Here is a 21,916-nt window from a genome sequence, read left to right as displayed (position 1 = left end):
AAATAAGCTCGTCGCCCTAAATGTCTGCCTTCTATGTATTTAAAAGGAACGTATAGTTGCAGCTTTCAGCGGTAAAAGGTTTCTATACTCTACTTTAAACAATTTGAACTATCAAAATTGACCTCCAAATTATGAATAGAAAAGTCAAAGTTTCATGTGAATTATTATTAATGAGAAATAAGTTTTCTGAGAAGAATTTAAGACATTATAAATATTACATCAACAGCTCGGTATCAATGAATAGTTGCAGGATGTCAGCATTGTGTGAAATAGCAGAAATAACTGTGTTCGTGGAGGTTTGCCATTGCTGTAAGCTTATAATATTTTTGATGTGCAGGGATTGAAAACAACGATAGAGGAAAACTTGTAAAGGTAACCAACGAAACAATATTGACGTTTGAAAGTTTCTTGTTATCAAAGTGTCCGCAAAAAACTGGTCATCGCTAGCCTTAGTCCGAATAATCAGACCTAGACTTGCTTGCCAGTACCTACATGTATGTATATTAATTATGGACTGGCTTATGCCATTTTGGATGTCAATGGGAAATACAAATGTACACACTTAACGATTTGCGCCGGTTAGAAACTTGAAAAAAAATCTTACAAATTTTATCAATGTATAGGTATACTAGGTGAATTCAAATTTGACGTCAAATTGCATCGTTTTATATATCAAATTAAAGCCCTTGAGTAAACTAAGCCAAAACTGAAAACCTTTTTTCATAGCACTTTCCGTAGCAAAGTTACATCTTGTCAAAGATTGACTTTCATCAAAAAGATTCAGCTAGCAAAATTCCTAAAACGGCATTTCGGGGTGTTTCTAGATCTTAGTCTCATGGCGATAGCAGCTTTTTTAATGGAACTGCTATCAAAATCCTCTAAAATTCCATGTGCGACTTGATTATCACCATAAAAAATCATATATTTGGGTCAAGTGAAGTATAGAAAACATAATGTAGGTTTCCTTCACCCACCTATTCTCGAAAAAAATTCGAATTTCTATGTAAATATGCATTGTGTTGGGGCCCCGGTCTCGGCGAATTCGCTGACTAGTAAATGTGTTAACTAAGGTTTGCCTAGGTTACCTACAATGTATATAAAAGTGGTACCAGCCTTATTGTGCTTGCTAATTTAAGCATTTTGTAAGACTCGGTTGAAACAAAATTAAGGATCGAATGCATTTTAGTGTCCAAAAGGCAAAATTATCGTCAAAGTTCTGCGAAATCGGCACCCTTGCGAAGGGTTCAGAATTGAATCGGGAGCGAAAATATCCGATCTTTGCGATCAAAAACACAAAATTACAACTTTAAACATACTATTGTAGACATGTCCACATTGCTTTTTTTTAAAACAGACATTTGCCCATAACTAATTCGCTAATTTTTGACCTACAGACATGGTTGACCCCTCATTTTTTAAGTTAAATAATCACCTTTTTAAACAAAATAATTTCCAGGTGAAATATCCTACTTGAAAATTTTGTGAACAATGCTAACTATTTAAAAATGTCTGTTTTTTAAAAACTGCACTTTTCTGCGCCCATCATTGACAATGCCTTACACTGACTTACTGTACAAAAAAAGCATGTAATGCATCATTTTTTACCACGATGATCCATTTTACACAAAGGCGAGTTTATTTTATGAAATCTAACTTTCACTGCATGCTGACTTCTGTATCAAGGATAAAGTACCAGCACTTTTTAGACTACGTCGTCAAGTTTCTGGTGTCCAAATTTCAAATTTTTGTTTTTCGCTATGGGGATTACACAGTTAAGCCATTGACTGTGAGCTACTGTGGACACAACTTTTTGGATTGAATGTTGCCCTCTATAATAAGCAATGTGGACATGTCTACTATTGGCAAAAGACATTATTACCAAACAATATAGAATAGAAAATTTGACATCATTTTCTCAAAATATTGAAGAAATTTGCTCACTAGACATCGAAAAAGTATGCAATCCAATTCCCGTTCAAACGCGTGAGAAACTGAAAGTGCATAATCCCGACCAGCAGTCTGAGCAGAAGTTAACAAAATATTAATTTCTGACATGATCATGTGATCTAGACTGCGGAACTCAGTCTTCCATGATAGTTGTCATTTATCATTTGGTCGTTATATGACTATCAGGGAGGTGGTCGAAATTGTCCTCCTCAGCGAATACAAAATGCAGCGTAGTACTAGTACGGCACTAGTCATCGCTAACAGTAACATCTAGTTTGAGTTTGATGAAGAAGTACATGTATGAGAATATTCATGCCGGGACAGGCCGAAAACCGTAAACATGGTAAAATGAAGGGGTGGATCCAGGAATTTTCAATAGAGGGGTCCCTGAGCTGAGCCACCGCCGCTGCCACGGCGGCTCGGCGCCCACACAAAGTCACGCGCCGCTCTGCAAAAATGCATTAGTCATGTCATGTGCTAGTCAGGCGCCGCTCTGCAAAAATTAGAGGGGGCGCTCGCCAGGTGCGCCCCCCCTCTAAATCCGCCCCTGAAAATCCACCCGATGATGCATGTCATAAACAAGCCATTATATTCATTGTTTTAGTGTCAGTGTCAGGGATTGACCTTGCAGCTGCAAGATGAGTTGTCAAGCTGAATTTATACTCGATCGCTAGGAAAGTTAGACGTACTTCGCTTTTCATGGATGGCTCTACATACCCATGAAGGCCGTCGTGTTCATTGATTGGCTTATGATCGTGAAAAATGGTTTTTACAACCACACAAAACAGGTTTTATGGCGCCCGTTAGAAATTTTGCACACGTCACGTCTTGGTGCACCGCAGTGCCATGTGGTTTCGCTTTTCTGTAAAAGCGAGCAAGTGGTATGAAGTCAGCTGTGATTTATGAAGCGTATCTGACATTTCTTTGTGAAATTTGCGATTCTCAGCAACGGGATTCCATGAAATTGACAATAAGGCCAAGTAAAATAAAAAACATGTTTCACGTCCGGGTTTTTGAAAAAAAAAGGAGGAAGAGGGGCTTTTTATTTTTTTTTTTTCGCAAAATCGGTGTAAATACCCATAATTAGAGCTGTTTTAGCATACAATATTAATGCCTGGGAAAAAGGAGGAGGCCTCTTTGTATTTGTTGTTTTGAGAGATATTAGGCCCCCTCTAACTATCACAAAACCTTATAAAAGTGTTTTTTGTTAGCATGATTAGCAAGGCTATAGAAAGCATCTCTACTTCCTAGACATATTTTTTGAAAAGTTATAACAGAATTTCAAAAAATAAAAATGAAAATGAAGAAACCTCAAAAAAGGAAGCGGGAGGGGATGTGAAACATGTTTTATTTTTTATAATTTGGCCTAATATGTATAGGTAAAGATATTCTGCAGGATCGGTAATAATTAATACTTTATGTTATGAGTAATGCAAGTTGAAGTATTACACGTATAAACGAGTTTGGCGATTAGCAGGACACATCACACATGAACTTGATGAAGTGTGATGTGTCCAGACAGGCTATAGGATTTTATGAGGGTACATGTATCCCCTTTGACAGACGTGAGAAGTGGGTAAGTGCAATAGATGGAACAACCCCGAGTCCCCGAACGATCTGATACTGCGTAAATCCATGACCACTGAAAGCATAAACAAGGACCCTCGACAAAATAATGTTCATACAACGCTTATTAATATTATCTTATTTCGCTCCCCATAAATGTTGGTGTTTAGTACGGTACTTTAACGGCTGTTTGTCAGTGTCAGTGGTACTCTAACTTCGAATTTTATTAGCACACAATAGTTAAGCACTATGCTGTGCTTTGCTATAGTTTTTCAGTCGGTCAGCATTGACATTTTTTGCAACAGATGTTTTTTATTCTGTTGATGTTGAAATTTGGATGAATGTTATTTTGATGAGTCAACGTCAATTGAGTAAAGTCGATTATGGATGATCATAAAATTTTCAAGTAGGATATTCCACTTGTTTTTTATTGTTTGTTTGTTTGTTTGTTTACCCAGGTTGGTCCGTGAGGAACACATGCTAATCCATGGAAAACCATGGACCGTTCCAAGCTCATACAAATGCACAAGCCTGGATAGCCAGTGTAGGCTAATATATGCATGCTGGCCTAGATAGCTTTGATAAACAAAGCAAGAAATGGAAGAAAATAGCTAGGAAAAAGAGAAAAGAGAGAAGGCCACTCCCAAACACAATTGTACAATTTTACTCTTAGCCCTTACTTCGTGAGAAAGGAAACTGGAATTCCAATCTCAGGCCCCGATGCAAAGGCTGTATTTGATCATACTATTTTTGAGTGGGAAATTTTCACGTCCAATCCTGAACGCATCATCAGCCCTGCTGATCATCTGGCGGTAAAAGTTCATTGACCTGTGAAACGGATGTTGTAGTATCACAGCTCAACCTGGGAGGTATCTTCCTGATCGCTGAACTGTAGGCTCCGGCCAAGTTGTGACATAGGCCGCCTCCCCTGTTAAGTGAAGGCTCCTCCCGTTTCACGTAAATTACTTCTTTGACCCCTCTCTCATACCATCTGCTTTCTCTGTCCAAGATGTTAACATCCTTGTTGTCAAATGAATGTTTTGTAATGTCCAAATGCGTGTAGACGGCCGAGTCACCGCAACCAACGTCAAGCACTGGTCCATCCCAAAGATATGTACCGAAAGACAAGCAAAGCAACATCGTTTACGCGATTCAGTGTCAAGACAGTGGATGCGAAGAACTGTATATAGGGGAGACTAAACAAACGCTTGCAAAACGCATGTACCAGCACAGACGAGCCAGAACTATTTATAGAGTGGGATTATGCTCAAGTCAGTACGGTATTTAAAAAATGGTATGTTTATCTTTATATTTCAGTATGTAAGATTGGCACGCTACCAAGAAGGAACCCAGAAGTGGTGAATTGGTAAAGATGGCATCTTCAGGTGAAGGGGCTGGTCCTGATGGGGGTGGTGAGGTCAAACCCTCCCCAGGAAAACCAGGCAAGGTAAGCACTAGTTAGGATCATAGACATGCTCATCCATCAAAACACGGTTCTGATATGTTTGTTCATTGATAAGAATGACCTTTGTGTTGGATACAAATTTTACAAAAACTCATGTTCCTTCAATTCAAGGTTTTTGAGTCAAGTGCAGGTTGATGAGACCATTTTGCTGTGATGAGGAAGTGTGGAAAGTAAGGAAAACAGGATGATGATGATTGTAAGAAATGCAACATACAGTGATGGCATCTATTAATAATCCTTCTAGATTGTGAAGGAGAAGGTAAAGTGAAACTCTACGAGTCTACATGTGTGCAAGAAAACCATAAGTCAAGAGTATGTAAATTATGCACATGGGCAAGAAAGTTTTCTGGATTTCTGGTTTTTTTGTCTCGCCTGATAAGGCAGGAGACTATATAATCACTTTTCCGTATGTGTGTATGTATGTGTGTGTGTGTGGATGTGACAAATTTGGTTAAAGTTTTGGTTAAAGTTTGCCTTCCGCCTATTTTCTCGGAGACTAGGGGTTGCACGTTCCTCAAACTTGGTGGGTGGGTGCATCTTGACCCGAGACAGAACCGGTTTGTATTGGTTAGTGGGTCAAGGTCACTGAGGTCATCTAGGGTTCATCTGAGGTCAAATTAGTAAAAACTGTCGTATGGGCATGAAACTTGGTGGATGCAGTCAACATTTAAAGCCAAATTTGTGGAAGGTCATTTCAAGGTCACCAGGGGTCATCTAAGGTCAAATTAGTAAAACTGTCGTATGGGCATGAAACTTGGTGGGTACAGTCAACATTTAAAGCCAAATTTTTGGAAGGTCATTTCGAGGTCACCAGGGGTCATCTGAGGTCAAATTAGTAAAAACTGTCGGATGGGCATGAAACTTGGTGGGTACAGTCAACATTTAAAGCCAAATTTTTGGAAGGTCATTTCGGGGTCACCAGGGGTCATCTGAGGTCAAATAAGTAAAAACTGTCATATGGGCATGAAATTTGGTGGGTGCAGTCAACATTTAAAGCCAAATTGTTGGAAGGTCATTTTGAGGTCACCAGGGGTCATCTGAGGTCAAATTAGTAAAAACTGTTGCATGGGCATGAAACTTGGGGGGTACAGTCAACATTTAAAGCCAAATTTTTGGAAGGTCATTTCGAGGTCACCAGGGGTCATCTGAGGTCAAATTAGTAAAACCTGTCATATGGGCATGAAACTTGGTGGGTACAGTCAACATTTAAAGCCAAATTTTTGGAAGGTCATTTCTGGGTCACCAGGGGTCATCTGAGGTCAAATGAGTAAATACTGTCGTATGGGCATGACAAGCAGGCGGTCACGAAAGCAGGCGAGACTCGTGGTTCGAGAACCGCCTTGTTTTCCTTCAGATTCTAATTTTTTTTTACTTACTGACAATTTATTTTTCCTTTTGTTTGTTTTATGTTTGTTTGCAGCTGGAGAGTTTGGCCAAGGACGATCTGATCAAGTACATTAAGAAGCAGGCAATGTTAGTACAGAAGACTAAAGCAAAGTGTGAAGGTAAGATGAGAATCCCCTGCCTCCCTCCACTCCATTCAACAGTTAGCATATTTAGGGGAAGTATCTTATACAACCATGTACTCGATTACCTTGCAATAGTGTGTATGTGTAATAGTATGTTTAAGTTATTATGCAAAGTACAGCTTTTAGATCTGAATTATAATATTTATTGTACTTTGTAGCTGATATAATATATATATTTTTATTGTGTTTTGGATCAAACTCGTATAAAATCTGATGGTTTGCCATTAAGCCGCTCTGTATTTTTCTCATGGTTGGGTTATGCAGTTCTCCGTTTCCTTTTGTTTGAGTTGTCATCTGTGCCTCAGTCCGTTTAGGTCCGGCTGCAGAGCACTGCATGATCTGACTCTTGGAATCATTTCGCTTTTGATTTGATTCTTGTTTTTAACTTGTTTAATACTGTTAATGCATTGTTGTTGTTGCCATTATTATTTTTACTTGATTGGACTTGCATAGTGACTCAGGGTGGTGGACTGGTCTGCGTTTGCCGGCTCCTTGTTTTTGTTCTGTTTTCTTTCTCCCGGCTCGGCTCCCCACCTAAGAGTTGCTGTGTGCTTCCAATCTTGTGCAATATACCCGGTCATTTTCTTGCAAAATTGTGTATTTGTAATAGTAGGTTTAAGCTAAATATTGTTTTTAAATTTTGTTCCCTAGGTTTTATGTTTTGTAAAGCCCAGAGGCTATTTGCATTGGGCGCTATATTAAATCTCTCTTTCATTATTATTATTATTATTATTATTATTATTACAACAATGTGTAAGTTCACGGTGGCGCATCGATAAAGACTTTATAAAAGCAGGTTAGCTGGAGGTGTAGGTTCAAATCCCTGCAGCGCTAACATGTTGCGTATCACCTCCTTCCACTCCATTCAACACTTTGCATAGTTTATGAAATGTCACAAGTGAGGTAAATGGTGCTCAAATGTCAAGAATATTTACAACTTTGCTAATGTTGGGTGGTGTTTTTTTTGGGTTTTTTTTTGATAGAATTGAATAAGAAATGTCAAGAACTGGAAAAAGATCGGAAGTCAGCCGATGGAGGAGACACAGATTTGGCCCAACAGGCGTCTGAGATGAAAGAAGAGAAAGAACAGCTGTTGGCTGCATACAATGCTGTACAGACACAGCAACAAGAATCAGTGGAGATACACAGGGTGAGCACAAACCAAGATCCATAAACACAAAACCTGGGGTCCATTGCACTAAACTTTTAACCCTTCATAACTCAAGTAACCATTCATAAAGTTACAAATACCCAATACTAGACATAAATTTACAAAAGGTCCCCGTAGTAAATCCTTATTACTGTACCATACTTACAAAAGGTGCCATTTGTAAGTAAGTTACAAACCATTTTGGGACTTGCAAAGCTTCGTAAAGTTTAGTGAAAGGCACCTCTGGTCTAAATTTGGACCCCTGGTCTTACTTTGGCTAGAATTACCCTAAAATTTCACCAAAATGTGAAAAATCTGAAAAAAATCAGAAGATTTTGTGCAAACGTTTTTTCTACAAATGTTCAGCCAAAAGTAATAAAACTATGGCTCTAAAACGGCTGATTTACATGATTTTAGCAAAATAAAAAAAATTCTCCAAAACGCAAATTCTGGGTGGGTCAGACCCGTAGAACAGGCTTTTTTCTCGCATTAACAAGATGTTTTTGCTATATTTTACTTGTCCAGTCACTGGAGGAAGCATTGAGCAAAGCTGTAACTGAAAGAGATGATTTGGAGACATCCAAGAATGACTATAAGCAGCAGTTGGATAAATCACTAGCTGCTAATAAGGTTAGTTGATTCTTTTTAAAAAAAAGAAAAAAAAACACATCATAGTGCACTACATACGCACAGGAATAACACCTAGACGTTGATCCACAAGCCTCAGCAAACTTTACAGTGTAAACTTTGTAACATTTGTTCCTCGAATTCTGTTAGTTATACTTGACATACCCAGGGCAAGTAACTTTATGGATTTGTGGCTTAAATCCAGTATCCAAATAGTTCACAAGTGCCGTTATACAGTGTGTGACTTTTGCCCCACACAACGCTGCTATGTGAATGGGGACATGAAATATCTTCATGAGATAATCATGAGAGAAAGATTGGTATAAGTTTCCTGATAACAGTAAAAGTGCCCTAAGAGCCAAGAAGATCATTTTGAAAGTTGCTTATTAGTACCCAAGATTGTTTGGGTTATTACAAAATGCTTCACCTGTTGGGCAAGGTGTGGATTATTGACCAGGATTTAGCCAGCAAGTTATTGATATGATTTGGGAAGGTCATAATGACATACCTAATTACATGCAAACTAGACATTGATCACTCAAACAATTAAGATATGTATTAGATTATAATTTAAGTTATGTATATATACAATTGTTTTGTGATGATTTAGGAACTCACTGAACAGGTGGAGTGTATGCAAATGAAGAATGACACCATGACGTCAACATTCCAGTGTGTGCAAGAGGAGCAGCAGACCTTAGCCAAGGAAAATAAGGTAGGGAAGTCTTGAGAGAACTTTGCAAACTAAAAAATTGGTTAAATCAAGTGATAATTATGCAGAAACAACTTAACACATGATGTGGTCACTTTCTAAAACAATTGCCATACTAAATTGGTTAAATCCAGTAATAATTACGCAGAAACAACTTAACATGATGTGGTCACTTTCTAAAAAAAAGCAATCAGAAATAGATAAAATTGATCCAAAAATATAGCTCTTGTGGGATTTTATCAAACATTGCAAATAACTGGTGCAGGAAGTGTTACTGGCTATCCCCTGCATCAACTGCTCATACTCTTTTGTTAACCCCATGAGAACTACCTGCTGATTGGCCAAAATGAATATTGTGTCCAACTTTGAACCAATCAAGGAGGGTATTAATAAGAACATCTGCAAATACAAGTTTGATCATAAATAAAATAGTTTAAAGCCTTGTCATAATTGGCAATTGAAATGAGCATTTCAAGTTATCAACCAATCAGAAATGCTGTTAGATGACCAGTAGTGACCATGGTTTATCAATTTGATAATAGATATTCTAGTTTCATGTGAAATTCCAGATTTTGTGTGTATTAGATAACTTACAGGTTTGCCATTTTCATAAATTATTAACACAAAGTGAAATAGTATTAATGACGACATTTGTCACTACCATTACTAAGTTGCTCAGTACCTACAATTTATTACTGATATTGAATCCCCAGGTCTCTTACCATTAGAATGATTTCCATTATTGCGAGAACGCAAAAAAGGAAAATGTCTTTACAATTTAGTACATGCGATCGAGATCAGCTGAAGATTTCACAAGTACCTTGTTGCCTGAGTTGTCCAGCACCAAGATCCGGCCATCTTGCAACCAGGCTGCTACTTTGACGCTATCATTTTCCATCTGTTGGGCTTGTCTGTAGATTGACATGCGATGGGCTGTCATGCTCTCTGTGATGACCAATTTGTTGCCTTTGAGCTGACTTTGAATACATCGGGGTGTGGTCAGTGTAGAAACAAATTTGATAATGATTCACCTATGTTTGCTAGATCCTGGCTTACGTTTCCCTAGGCGGTGCGTTCTGTCCAATCTTTCAGTGACAAAATCAAGATGAAGATTATTGTTAATGTTGGTAACTGTTAGCTCAACTATGTCGTCTTCATTTTCTTCTTCTGGCACACCATGTGGTAACAAACAGTTTCTTCTGCTGTACTGCTCAGCTTCATCTAACTGAGATTGGATGCTGTTGTTTGTATGCTTGTGATCATTGAGTTCTGTTTTGAGAGGTTCGATCTAATTTTTGTTTACTTCAGCAGTATCCATGGAGATGGAATCGTAGATTTCTTGCTTTACCTTGATGGTTAGTGTTTCATGCGCTGCTTTGGTGACTTCTTCAACCAATAATGAAAACACTGTAGGTGACTTCAGGAGAGCATCTACAATGTTGTTGACCAGTGGTGCTGATATCGATATCTTGTTTGAGAGAGTGTCATGGACGATTTCTTTTACGTCACTCTTACCTTTGGCATATTCAGTGTCACTGTTGGTGTCTGCGGGTCGGTTTTTGTCTTACAATTAGTTTCAGATTTGCTAGATTTTGCTGGCATTTATGAAGACTATGAATTCCTCAAGTAGTGTTACGACAAATTGGCTGGATTGAACTCAGTTATTGAGGTGAAAAAATGTTGAAAAGTGATGTGGTTTTAAGGAGAGTGGAAGTGGTACATGACATGGTTCAAAACCTGAATATTTTCAGAACCTGATGAATATTGATGATTTTACGGTATTCTGCTTCATAAAACCACTGATTGTCCTTTTGATACATATGGTATATTAATTGGTCCAACAACTGTTGCAGTCATTTGAACAAAATAATATTTGATAGTTTTTATTCCATCTCTGTCTTTGCCAATTCCATTTCCAGGATCTTCAAGAGCAGATCGAGATTTTAACAGCTGCCCGCGATGAAACCCTCAAGTCTTTCAAAGATTATAAACAAAGTCAACAACAACATTCCAGTACAAGCGATCAGCTTCAAGCCTCTCTCGACGAAGTCACTGGTGAACGAGACAATCTGGCACAGACATTGGCGGATGTTAAGAAAGAACATCAAGCCGCTTCTGAAGAGATCGCCAAGTTGCAACAGCAATTGCAGGATGTAGCGAGAGAGACCGAGCAATTCAGAGAATCGGAAGAAACTTTGAAGGCCGAAATTGAAGAATTAAAATCTGCTAATGATAAACTGAAGAAAGATTCCGATATGACTGTAGATGAGCTGAAGAAAGAGTTAGAAAATGAACAGGGTGAAGTGAGTAACGTTAGAGCAGAGGCAGAATGTGCAAGGGAAGAGTTGGAAAAAACAAGGAAGGAACTGAGGGACCAACATGATGCCGATGGACAAACCATCTCGCAATTCAAAGATGAGATCGCACAGATGAAAGCAGATCAAGATAGCGCTCAATCGCAACTCACCTCAGGAAAGCAAGATCAAGAAGCAGCAGCTCAGTTGAACGAAGAACTGAAATCGCAATTGAACCAAGTCCTGACTGACTTGGAGTCGTCGAAAACGCAGTTGAGTTTGATCGAGCAAGGAAAAGAAGAGGCGCAGCTTAAAATCTGTCAGCTATCAGGTGATGTTGAGAATGCGGGACGTGAATTGGAAGAAGCGCAAAATAATAAGCAGGAATTGGAGAAGCAACTTCAAAAAGTGTCTTTGGAGAGGGAGCAAGTACTTACAGAATTACAAAAGGTCAAAGGTGAAGTGGAGGAATCTGCCAATGTCGTACAAGATTTGAAATCAAAGTTTGACACATTGCAGCATGAAAAAGATACTGTTTGTAAAGATCTAGAGCAGGCCAAAGAACGGGAATCAAGAAGCGCTTTTGGTCAGGATGAGATGAAAGAAGAAGTTGACAAGATGTCAATGAAAATCAGATCATTAGAAGATACTATTGAAAACTTACAAGGACAGGTACAGGTGCTAAGTGAAGAAAAGGAACAGGTGGTGGCAGAGTTGACAAGTAGCAATGAAAAATGTTGTGGACTTGAAAATGAGTTGAAGGGGGTGCAAGATGAAAAGGAACGATTGGTTGGGGATAGTGATGCTCTTAGAAATCAGATTACGTCTTTAGAAGAAGAATTATCATCAAAAGGGAATCTGGAGGAACGATTGGTGGTAATGACTAAAGAAAAAGATGAACTTGATAATAGACTTGAAAAACTGCAAGGTGAACAAGAAAGTTCTGCTGGGGAGCTTCAGGAGGAAGTCCGCAAACTTCAGACTGAGAGAGATAGTGTGAAAGGGGATCTGGAGGAACGATTGATGGTAGTGACTAAAGAAAAGGATGAGCTTGTTAACAGACTTGAAAAACTGCAAGGCCAACAAGAAAGTTCTGCTGGGGAGCTCCAGGAGGAAGTCCGCAAACTTCAGACTGAGAGAGATAGTGTGAAAGAAGCATGCGATAGACTGGAGAAAGACTTGGTTGATGCCAACAAAGATTTGGAGGGCAAGGTTAATGAAGCTACTGCACAGATAAAGGAGCTAAATGAAGGATGGGAATCGGATAAGGAAGAAAATGGTCAGTTAATGGAGGAGTTGAAGACCATCAAAGAAGCTCATATGATGTCTATGATGCAATGTCAGCAGTTGAAGCAACAGGTGGAAGCAGGTCAAAAGGTCAAGGAAGAGATGGGGAATGAAGATAAAGAACTGGAGTCGAATTTGGAAGCCAAGTTGAGTGGGTTAGCAGAGGAAAAGGCTAAAAGTGATCGCGAAGTTGAAAATTTGCAACAGAAGATAACAGCTATCGAGGAGAAGCACGAGCAGCAAGTTAGGGAGTTGAATGTAGAGATTGAAGAGTTGAAAGAACAACTTGACCAGAAGGAGGAAATGATTCAAGAGTATCAAACGGAGAAAGACAAGGAGATGAAAGATGCGGGTGTGGCTAGCGAAGGTCTGCAAAAGCAACTTGAAGATGCAAAGGCGGAAAAGCAGAAATTTGCCACCAATTTTGAGAAACTTAAAAAAGCAAGTCGGACCAAGGTACAGAAATTTCAAGAACAGACGGAGCATGTGCAGAATGAGAATAAGATACTACAAGAGAAGGTGTCGGATGCGGAGATGATTAATGAGAAGTATGTTGGTGAGATAAGTGAGCTGAAACAGAAAATAGATGAAATGAAAACGGAGAAAGGTCAACTTCAGGAGGAGTTGAATCAATTTAAGGAACAGTGTGATGACCTGAAGACATCAAAAGATGAGATCAGCGCGACTTTGGAAGGTTTACGCGCAGAAAAAGACAATCTGTATGCAGATTTGCAAGCACTGTTGCAGCAGTCCGAGTCCGACTCTCAAAGCGAGAAGTCCCTTCTTCAGCAGATTCACGACCTGGATACGTCCAAGAACAAAGCCATCAGCAAGTTGCAGGGGGTGCAGACGGAGTACGATGAGTGCAGCAAAGAGAACCAAGACCTGAAGAATGAATTGCAGAAGACTGCGGCAGATTGCGAAGCCTTGAAGGCGCAACTGGAACAAATGGAAGCGGAAAAGGTACAGAGGGAAGAAGTGGTCAGAGTCCAGAGGGAAGAAGTTGTCCAGCTGAAAACCTCACCAGATGAAGTCAAAGAACTAGAGGAGAAGTTGGCTGCCAAGGGGAAGCAGGTGAAGGAGCTTGAGGATAAGAGTCAGAAGTTGAAGTTGATAGCTGTGAAGTCAAAGAAGGAATTGGAACTCTCCAAAAAGCAGGTAAGTTACATAGTACTATATTCAATTGAAAAATTTAATATTTCAGAAGTATTTTAAAAACTTTCTAATTCTCAGGGGACCTACCCCCTCCCCCATTCTCCCAGGATCCACCCAGGAAGTTGACCCGAGGTAATTTACTGCAGTTTCTTTAGGTAATATGGATGCAGGCTAATGAAAGAATATTAGTTTCTAAAGAAACTAAATAATAAACAAGCAAAAGTATTGTATTACAAGCCTTCTTTGTTGGCCTATATGAGTTTACCAATTGAAAAAGAAGACAAAATGTGAAAAGGATGCAACAAACGAGACAGAGGGAACAATATAAATATAAATATTGGCTCCTGAGCCTAAGAGATATTTGAAATTTGTGGTACATTTGATACTAAAACTATAGATGTTTTTTAATGAGTGCAGTTATTATGATGAGTTATCTCTTACTCTGATATTTGTCTTATCACTCCAGGTTGCATCTCTGACAGAAGAACTAAATGAACTAAAAGCAGGGAAAAGCAAAGCTGAGAAAGAGTTGTCTGGTACTCAACAGCATATGGAAAGTTATCAGGTTTGTCAGTTGAATTATCACATTTCTTAAAAAGTAGTTTGTTCTGCTTATAATTGGCAACAAAAATGAGACTCATAACATTGTGTATTGATATAGAATGGCATGCACACAGCTGAGTGCAGCACTTATGCTAGTTGTGCATTGCGTAATGTGTGACTGGCGCACGCTTAATGTGAATTTACGCAAGTGTGAGTTGGAACTTTATTGACGCGCACAGTAACAAAAACAGAATAATTTTCGCCAATTATAATTTGAACAAACTATAGCTGAAGCACTCATATCAAATTCTTAGAGAAGATAAAACTACTATAATTTCAAATATATGAATAAAAATGAGTCTAAACTAGTACATAACATAGTGTAAAAATTCTGCAAAAATGACAAGTCGTTGGTTCCAATCATTTTGATACAGTTTGTACAAACAGTGTACAATATGGAAAAAGAGAGAGAAAGCTATACAATCGTAAATTATAAAGACACAAATTTTGGAATTCTCTGAAAGTTGACACAAATTATTCATGATTTAAAGTTTAGATTTTAGATTTTGAAAATTCCAGTTATGAAATGCAGTCAAATCCTAATTTTCAAAGAGGAAGTGAGCATGTTAATGTTGTAAAAAACTAAGATAGATAGAGAGGGACAGAGAATTATAGGCTACCATATTAGATTATAACAACATCTTGCTCCTCTGTCTAAAGCAAATTGTTGGTCCAAAATGATTAGACAAATGTGTATAGCTAAGAACATTTCAAAAACTACTGAAAATTTTAAATTTGTGTTTCTGCATTTTATTTGATATAGAACCTTCAACTTGAGTATGAAAAATTACAGGACAAATTGGATGCTGAGAAGGAAAGGTAAGGGTGTATTGGGATATTCTAGTTGAAATCCATATACCCCCTATGGAAGGCATGACCTTAATCTCCTACACAGGGGGTGTAGATTTCAAATAGAGTCACTCTTCCAGGTAACTCCATTTTTAATTCACACTCCCTGAGTGGGAGATTAAGATCATGTTTTCCATAGGGGATTCCAATATGGATTCCGACTGGAATTGCCCATTGTACAGGGTGACCCTATGTCTTTTTCCAAAATAGGTTTTGGCTGGGGGAAGGTTCGTAGGGCAAAGGCGGGTATGGGATATGCGACTGAGTAGGGTATCATATTCAGGTACTTGTAATAGTAATGAGTACTTGAGGTTTAATTGTAAGCTCTTATTCTGTGTAGAATTGATTGGGAATTTGCTGTACATGCTGTAATTTTCACGAGTGGTCATATAGAAATAAAAATAATAACATGCAAAATATATATTTAATAATTTGATGTTACCTTTGACTTGACATACATTTTTCAAAATAACAACTTGTGCAATTTCCCAAAATTTAAAAATTGTGAAAAACTACATAAAAATAACAGAGTACTGTTAATACCGAATTCATATTTTGTTTTTAAAAGAAAGGAATATATGTGACATGATCAAGGGGAATGAGTCAGATGTCGAGCCTGGTCGGAACTGAGTTTTATTTATGCTTCTAATGAGGACATTTAGAGCTTTCAGAAACTGAAAACCCCATGTTGATACGACTTTTCTTTGCAAATTTACGTCAATTTATCAATCGCTGAAAACAATATAAAACAAAAGAATTTTAACCCTTTCTTTACCAATATCTCACAATCAATATCAGCGACATCAGACTCATTTCCCTTGATCGTGTCCCATATAAGCACAATGATATTCAAATTAAAATGATTTCTTTTTCTCAGATGTGATAAACTGAACAAGAATGTGACCGAGCTTCAAGATGACTTAAAAGTAAGTAATTGTATTGGTTGAGGCAGCCACAAAGATCATTTTTCATTGTCTATATCAATATATTATTGAAAAATAACACCTTGATGTTCAGTCTACAAATTATATACTTTGAAAACTTGCTTGATTTATTGTTGTTAATGAGTTATGTAGGTTTTACAAAGGTGATGTGGTTTCAGCTCTCTTTACAACATAACTCAAGAACCACAGGACTTACAAAAGTATATCTGTGATATTTGAATCCTTCTATACACTCACTATGAAATGATCAATGCAATTTTTGCCAAAGCTCACTACCCTTCGCAGGATGCTGTGAACGACCAAATCGCAACAGTTGAAAATAGTTACTAACCTTCAGTGTGGGGGTAGGGGTGAGTGGGTTGTGTATCTTTTATACATTGTACATTATTTTATATTATTGTTTCCTTTGAGTTATTGTTGTTGTTGTTGTTTTTTAAATGTATTTCTTTTGTCTATATGAACGCACCACCAATTTAGGCATGTGCCGCTGATTCAAAAGCGTCCGTTCAAGTAAATAAATAAATAAATAAGGTATCAAGTCTTGTTTTTCAATAGGTGCACTGAAAGCCGAAGTGCTAAATGCATTTTTTTTTTTCATGTCAGGATTTATGGTAACATATATGTATGCCTCAAATTCACATTAATATTTTATGTCAAATCAGTGCACAGAAGGTTAGATAATTATGAAAATTAAAAGTTTTAGGAATGTATCCTATAGTATCTTACCTCTTTCTACACACAATCACCAAGTACTCTTCAAGTTTTGAAGTCATATTAAATAGAATCACATTTTAATATTATTTATTTGTTCTTGTGCAGGATGCGCAGCCCCATTACCTACTTAACTTGTATTATGCTGGGGAAACGATTAAGCATCAGTAATGATCTCCTGTAGACCCAGTTTTAACCACCGTTTATCAGTGGGAGCTGGTAGCCTAATGCATAGAGCGTCCGTCTAGTGATCGGAAGGTTGTAGGTTCAAATCCCCTGCCGGCACATTCTCTTGCTTTTTTTTTTTTTCAAGTTGGATTGTGTGCCGGGCGGGATTTGTGTTTTTTTGTTGTCTTATTTAATTGTAACACTTTGGGTTGGTAAACTGTCCTTTCTTTCTTATTAATTATATTCAGTTTCCTCTTGTAGCGAGTAATCATTCCCCATTGTGTTTATTTGTTCTTGTGCAGGATGTGTTACCCTCTTTACTAGCACATAATTTTGTTTTAACTCTCCCTAGAATCTATCCAGCGAGTGTACACTTGCCAAGGAAGCTAAGGAAGAGTTGAATGTACAGTTTGACAAAGCCCAGAAAGAACTTGTGTCCTTGGAGAAGAACCTGTCCGAAGTACGCAGCCAGTTGGTAGTCGCTAAGCAACAGAGGGATAATGCATTGACTGAGAAAGATGAGATCAGTAAAGAGAAAGATGAGGTAAGATGGCGTCTGGGGTAATATTTTATGGGCAGAGTTGCCACTTATCAGGTTTTTTGTGAGTCCAAATTCCCTTGTTTTTATTTATTTTCAGCCCGTTTTGTGGATTTTTGGCTCGCATTCACACATTTTTTCAGGTTTTTCTCACCAGTTTCAGGTTTTTTGAGTGAAACTGAGTGGCATCATAATGGGAATTCTTGTGAATGTTCTTCTTTGAATCATACAAGTTTATTATTCCTCCACTGAAGGCATTGTGTTTCTTGGTTTTCCGTCAGTCCGTCTGTCTGTTCTCACAAGGGGGTGCTTGTGTGTCTTTTTTTGTATACATTTTGTATATACAAAACCAGAGATACCAACTTTCCTTATTTTAGAGGGAGGCTATTTTAGTAAACATTTTTGTTCATTTTGACACCCAAATTTGGCAACCTCACTATTTCTGGCAAGTTTTGTGCCCTTGAAGTTGCATCTAATTTTGAAAACCTCTGTTTTTTTGTTTGAATCCTCCCTATTTTAATGTTAATGTTGGCATCTCTGCTAAACATGCTTGTGTGTCTTTTTTACTTGTGTGTGTAGGCACAGAAGCAAGTTTTCTCAGAGGGATATATAGGTCATTTTTAAAGGTATTGAAAAAGGCCACACAAGCAAAAACACACTAAACAGAGAAAAAGGCGCACAAGATGTCTGTAAAAGACACTCAAGATTATACTTCAGACGACAAACAAGTATGTGTGTCCATCCGCCCAAGCTTGTGAACATGATTTCTCTAGTTAAAGTATAAAATTATATGACTGGGTAAAGGGATGGCAATTTGCAGCCTTCAAAATTGATTTCTTGATCATCACAAAATATGCAAATTATGTACATGTAACTCATTTGCATAAGGAAAACTTGTCAGCACAATTTTTCAGAACTGGTGATATGTATGGTATCGAAACCTGGTGCAGTGAAGCATATGGACCGTCTCCTCACGTGATGAAATTTTCAAACAACTGCATGATACATAACAATAACATACTTTGATGATTTGTTTTCTTTTAGGCTACAGAGAAAATGAACATGTTACAAGTGGCATTGAATCAACAGAAGGATGACCACACATCTACCACACGGAAACTGGAGGCAGCTCTTAGGGTAAGCTTATGCTGCATGGGTAGTCAAATGTGTATCGTACATCGTCCAAAGTTTTTAAGGAATGGGGTATGAGCATTTGGACTGTATTTTTTGTGGAACATGAGAGCACATCAGACACATCGAATTGCATTCTAAATATGAAGAATGTCCTTTAATAATTTTGATTTTTTTTTTTTAATTCACAATATAATTCACATTATTTGGATGATTACATGTGCTTTTGTGTGTTTTAATGCACAAACAAGCATGCATTAATAGCGTGTTTCGTACTAATTTAAATAGGAGATGTGTGGGTGTATGTCCAGGTTTCCTATGTATATGCATGTAGAGATCAGATCTTCTAGCAGGCTTTTCCTTTGACAATGGATGCGCCCAAAGAATCTCAGCTGTGCACGCTTTGGAAAGTTGAAGAAACAAAATATGAGGCAAATAAGAAAGACATACAAAATGAAATTGGGGGAAAAAAGGGAAAAGGAAGAGTTAAAAAACTGGAACATGACACAATGTTACTTAAAGAACATAGTTATCTAATTGGGTTTTTTAATGAAAAATGTGACTTTTGGGGTTTCAGAATATGATTTTGTGATCTCAAAGGTTGGCAGGTCTGCAATTGATGGCATGATTTGCCCTTGCGACATGATCAGATAAAAATTGCGGATTTAGTTTGTTCTTGCTCGGATGCCCTACATTCTGGCAAACCTTTTTTTGTTATTTTTTTGTTAGCTATCATCACATTTAGCTTAATCACATCACAAGTACCTATCCTTTGCAGTGACGGCACCAGGAATTTTTTCAGGGGTCATGGGGGGAAGTGAATTACAGTGAGGCAGAATCAACAAATTTTGCGCAAAATTGCCGCAAAAGAGGATATTTTCGTAATTTTGGGTCTTCATGCCCCCTAGTGGCATCGCCACTGATCCTTTGCATGGGACATTTACAGTGAATGACAGGTCTGAACTTGCATACCAAAAATGTGAACTCATATTAGAAGGAAGTCATTTTTGATATTAACCTTTGTATAACATCCATGTATTACTTACCACAGGAAGCCAGTCAAAGTAATTTGATGGATCTGGAGATAGCAGACTACGAGAGGACAGTGTCTGGACTCAACGCCACCATACAAGAGAAAGACACGCTAGTGACTGAACAAAAAGCTGAAATTGAACGACTTGAGAAAAGAACCGAGGTTCTTCAGAATGAAATAGGTAATTTGAAAAGTCAATGCCTTTCTATTATCCAAAAGGTAAATGTTAGGACTGCATCACAGCAGCTAAAGGGAGTATCCCATCATGCATCTGCTTGCTCCATAGCAAATACATACAAAACATAAGTGAGAGCGGCTTAGATATTGAGAGCTATAGATAGTTTCACAATACTTTGGAGATCATATTTTTTTCAAACAAAAGTCTTAACTCCCCTGATATAAGCGAGTAATTGAAAGTTGAAGTGAGAGATTTTGTGTACACTTTCTATGGCATGTGCAGTTCTACTGTGGTACTGCAGAGCATGATGGGATACACCTATCTGCTGCTGTGGGACTGCATATTGCCTACAGGGACACCCAGAGATCCATTTATCCCAAATATCTTCACTATTCCCACACACATGACATGTCATTTATTTGCATTTTCAGAATATTTACTAAGGCTAATGAAAGTTGATTCCAAGTTTCCCATCACCTGATCTGAAAATTGAGATGGAAATAATCAAAAATACCAGAATGGGTGACTCAATTTGAAATCTACACTTGTGTGGGATATTAATAAGGTCACATCTGAGTTATATTGATGTCAAACTGGAATTGCAGTTGAATTTTGCACAATTCGGCCTAAAATTAGACAGTTTGGTTTTAAATTTCAAAATCTTAAACACTTCTTCCACTCCTGGAATAATCCAAACTGTTAAATTTTGGTTGGAATTCCAAAATATTCCACTGTTTTCAATGGGAATAGCTGAATATTTGCCTCTGCTGATTTTCAGGAAATAACGATCATGTCAGGCAAGAACAACTACACAATTCAATCGCAATGAGAAATTCCAATCAACATTCTGCACTGTTACATGCGTTATCTCAGAATATGGCAGAAAATAAAGTAACAGGACTGATGCAGTGTATACATATCAAATGATGTAAAATTCTAATATTAGTTAACTTTCTATTCCAGACGCTACTGAAAACCAGAGAGTCCAATCAGAAGAGCGAGCCAACAAGTTTAAGACCATGCTAATGAAAACCAAGAAGGATCTGGCCGACGCCAAGAAGTCTGAGACTGAGCAGAGAAGTACGGAAGCAGCGATGCACGGACAGCTGGAACACATGACGCAACAATTGGAAGCTCTCAAAGTGGAAATGGCAGAGCTTGTAGGGGAGAATAATAAATTACAGGTAATGTTTTTATTTGGATGTAATTCCTTTTGCTAACTTTTGTTAGATTATGAAAGAATGGGGCACCTGTTGTCTTGCCAAGATGGCCTATCCCAATTGCTACACACCCAGGTAGGTATAATGGAGAACTGTTACATACAGTCTCTGGCAGAGAAGAACGGTACTTGTTCAAATTTTGAGAGTATGCACAGCGTAAACACAGAAGTGGGCTGATTCAATCGTCTGACACTCATTACAAAAACCGATAATCTGTTGGGGTTGGTCGATGCAGAGTGGCACTCTTGAAGGGAACACAAAGCTCTGCATATTTCGCTCATTAACAGTGCACTCGCGTCAATCGGAGCAAAAGAGCACCATACTTCTCTAGAATCTAGTGTAATAATTTGAAGGAACTGATTTTAGTGTCAATTCGTATCAGGAGCCACATCGATTGAAACCAGTTTTTTTCAATAGCTTTTATCTTTGGCCAATGACACATTTTGGTGTAATTAAAGTATGCCATTGGGATCCCATACTTTAAGAACCCTTTCTTCCCATATTTCATTTGCTCTAGAATTTTAGGTGACAGGCTCTGTTGGCCAGGTCTTGAATGTTTGCATTGGGAATTTTGTCCACCTTAACTTCATGTTCAATATCATCATCATGTAGATAGAAGTTAGGCAAAAAAGAGGTTTGTCTCAGAAGACTGTGTGTAGCTTATAAAATTTGAATTTGAGCACATTAGTGTTTTTCATGTTTTTCTGAGACGCCCTTTGTTTTTATTATGAAAGCATTAATTTTAATTTGCTTTTTCTTCCCTTTGAAAGACAAGACCCTTTGTCTGACAGCCAGAAAGGAGCAACTAT

The 21,916-nt window shown here is 38.0% G+C and overlaps 1 protein-coding gene across 1 annotated transcript in view; it reads left to right on the top strand.

Moving 5' to 3' along the window:
• Positions 1 to 233: 233 nt before the first annotated feature.
• Positions 234 to 21,916, top strand: part of LOC140169868 (uncharacterized) — a 39,334-nt gene continuing 17,651 nt past the window's right edge. The window contains exons 1-14 of the mRNA XM_072193180.1: positions 234 to 372; positions 4,831 to 4,960; positions 6,399 to 6,483; positions 7,491 to 7,657; positions 8,183 to 8,287; positions 8,895 to 8,999; positions 10,916 to 13,735; positions 14,199 to 14,297; positions 15,099 to 15,154; positions 16,062 to 16,110; positions 17,360 to 17,551; positions 18,590 to 18,682; positions 19,728 to 19,890; positions 20,851 to 21,071. Coding sequence (XP_072049281.1) covers positions 4,886 to 4,960; positions 6,399 to 6,483; positions 7,491 to 7,657; positions 8,183 to 8,287; positions 8,895 to 8,999; positions 10,916 to 13,735; positions 14,199 to 14,297; positions 15,099 to 15,154; positions 16,062 to 16,110; positions 17,360 to 17,551; positions 18,590 to 18,682; positions 19,728 to 19,890; positions 20,851 to 21,071 — 4,230 coding nt within the window. The 5' untranslated portion in view covers positions 234 to 372; positions 4,831 to 4,885. The remainder of the gene's footprint in view (positions 373 to 4,830; positions 4,961 to 6,398; positions 6,484 to 7,490; positions 7,658 to 8,182; positions 8,288 to 8,894; positions 9,000 to 10,915; positions 13,736 to 14,198; positions 14,298 to 15,098; positions 15,155 to 16,061; positions 16,111 to 17,359; positions 17,552 to 18,589; positions 18,683 to 19,727; positions 19,891 to 20,850; positions 21,072 to 21,916) is intronic.

Source organism: Amphiura filiformis, chromosome 14 (assembly GCF_039555335.1).
Source record: "Amphiura filiformis chromosome 14, Afil_fr2py, whole genome shotgun sequence".
In the NCBI taxonomy this organism is placed as follows: Eukaryota; Metazoa; Echinodermata; class Ophiuroidea; order Amphilepidida; family Amphiuridae; genus Amphiura; species Amphiura filiformis.
Note: the sequence above shows the minus strand (reverse complement) of the source record. Positions and strands in the feature narration are given on the sequence as shown.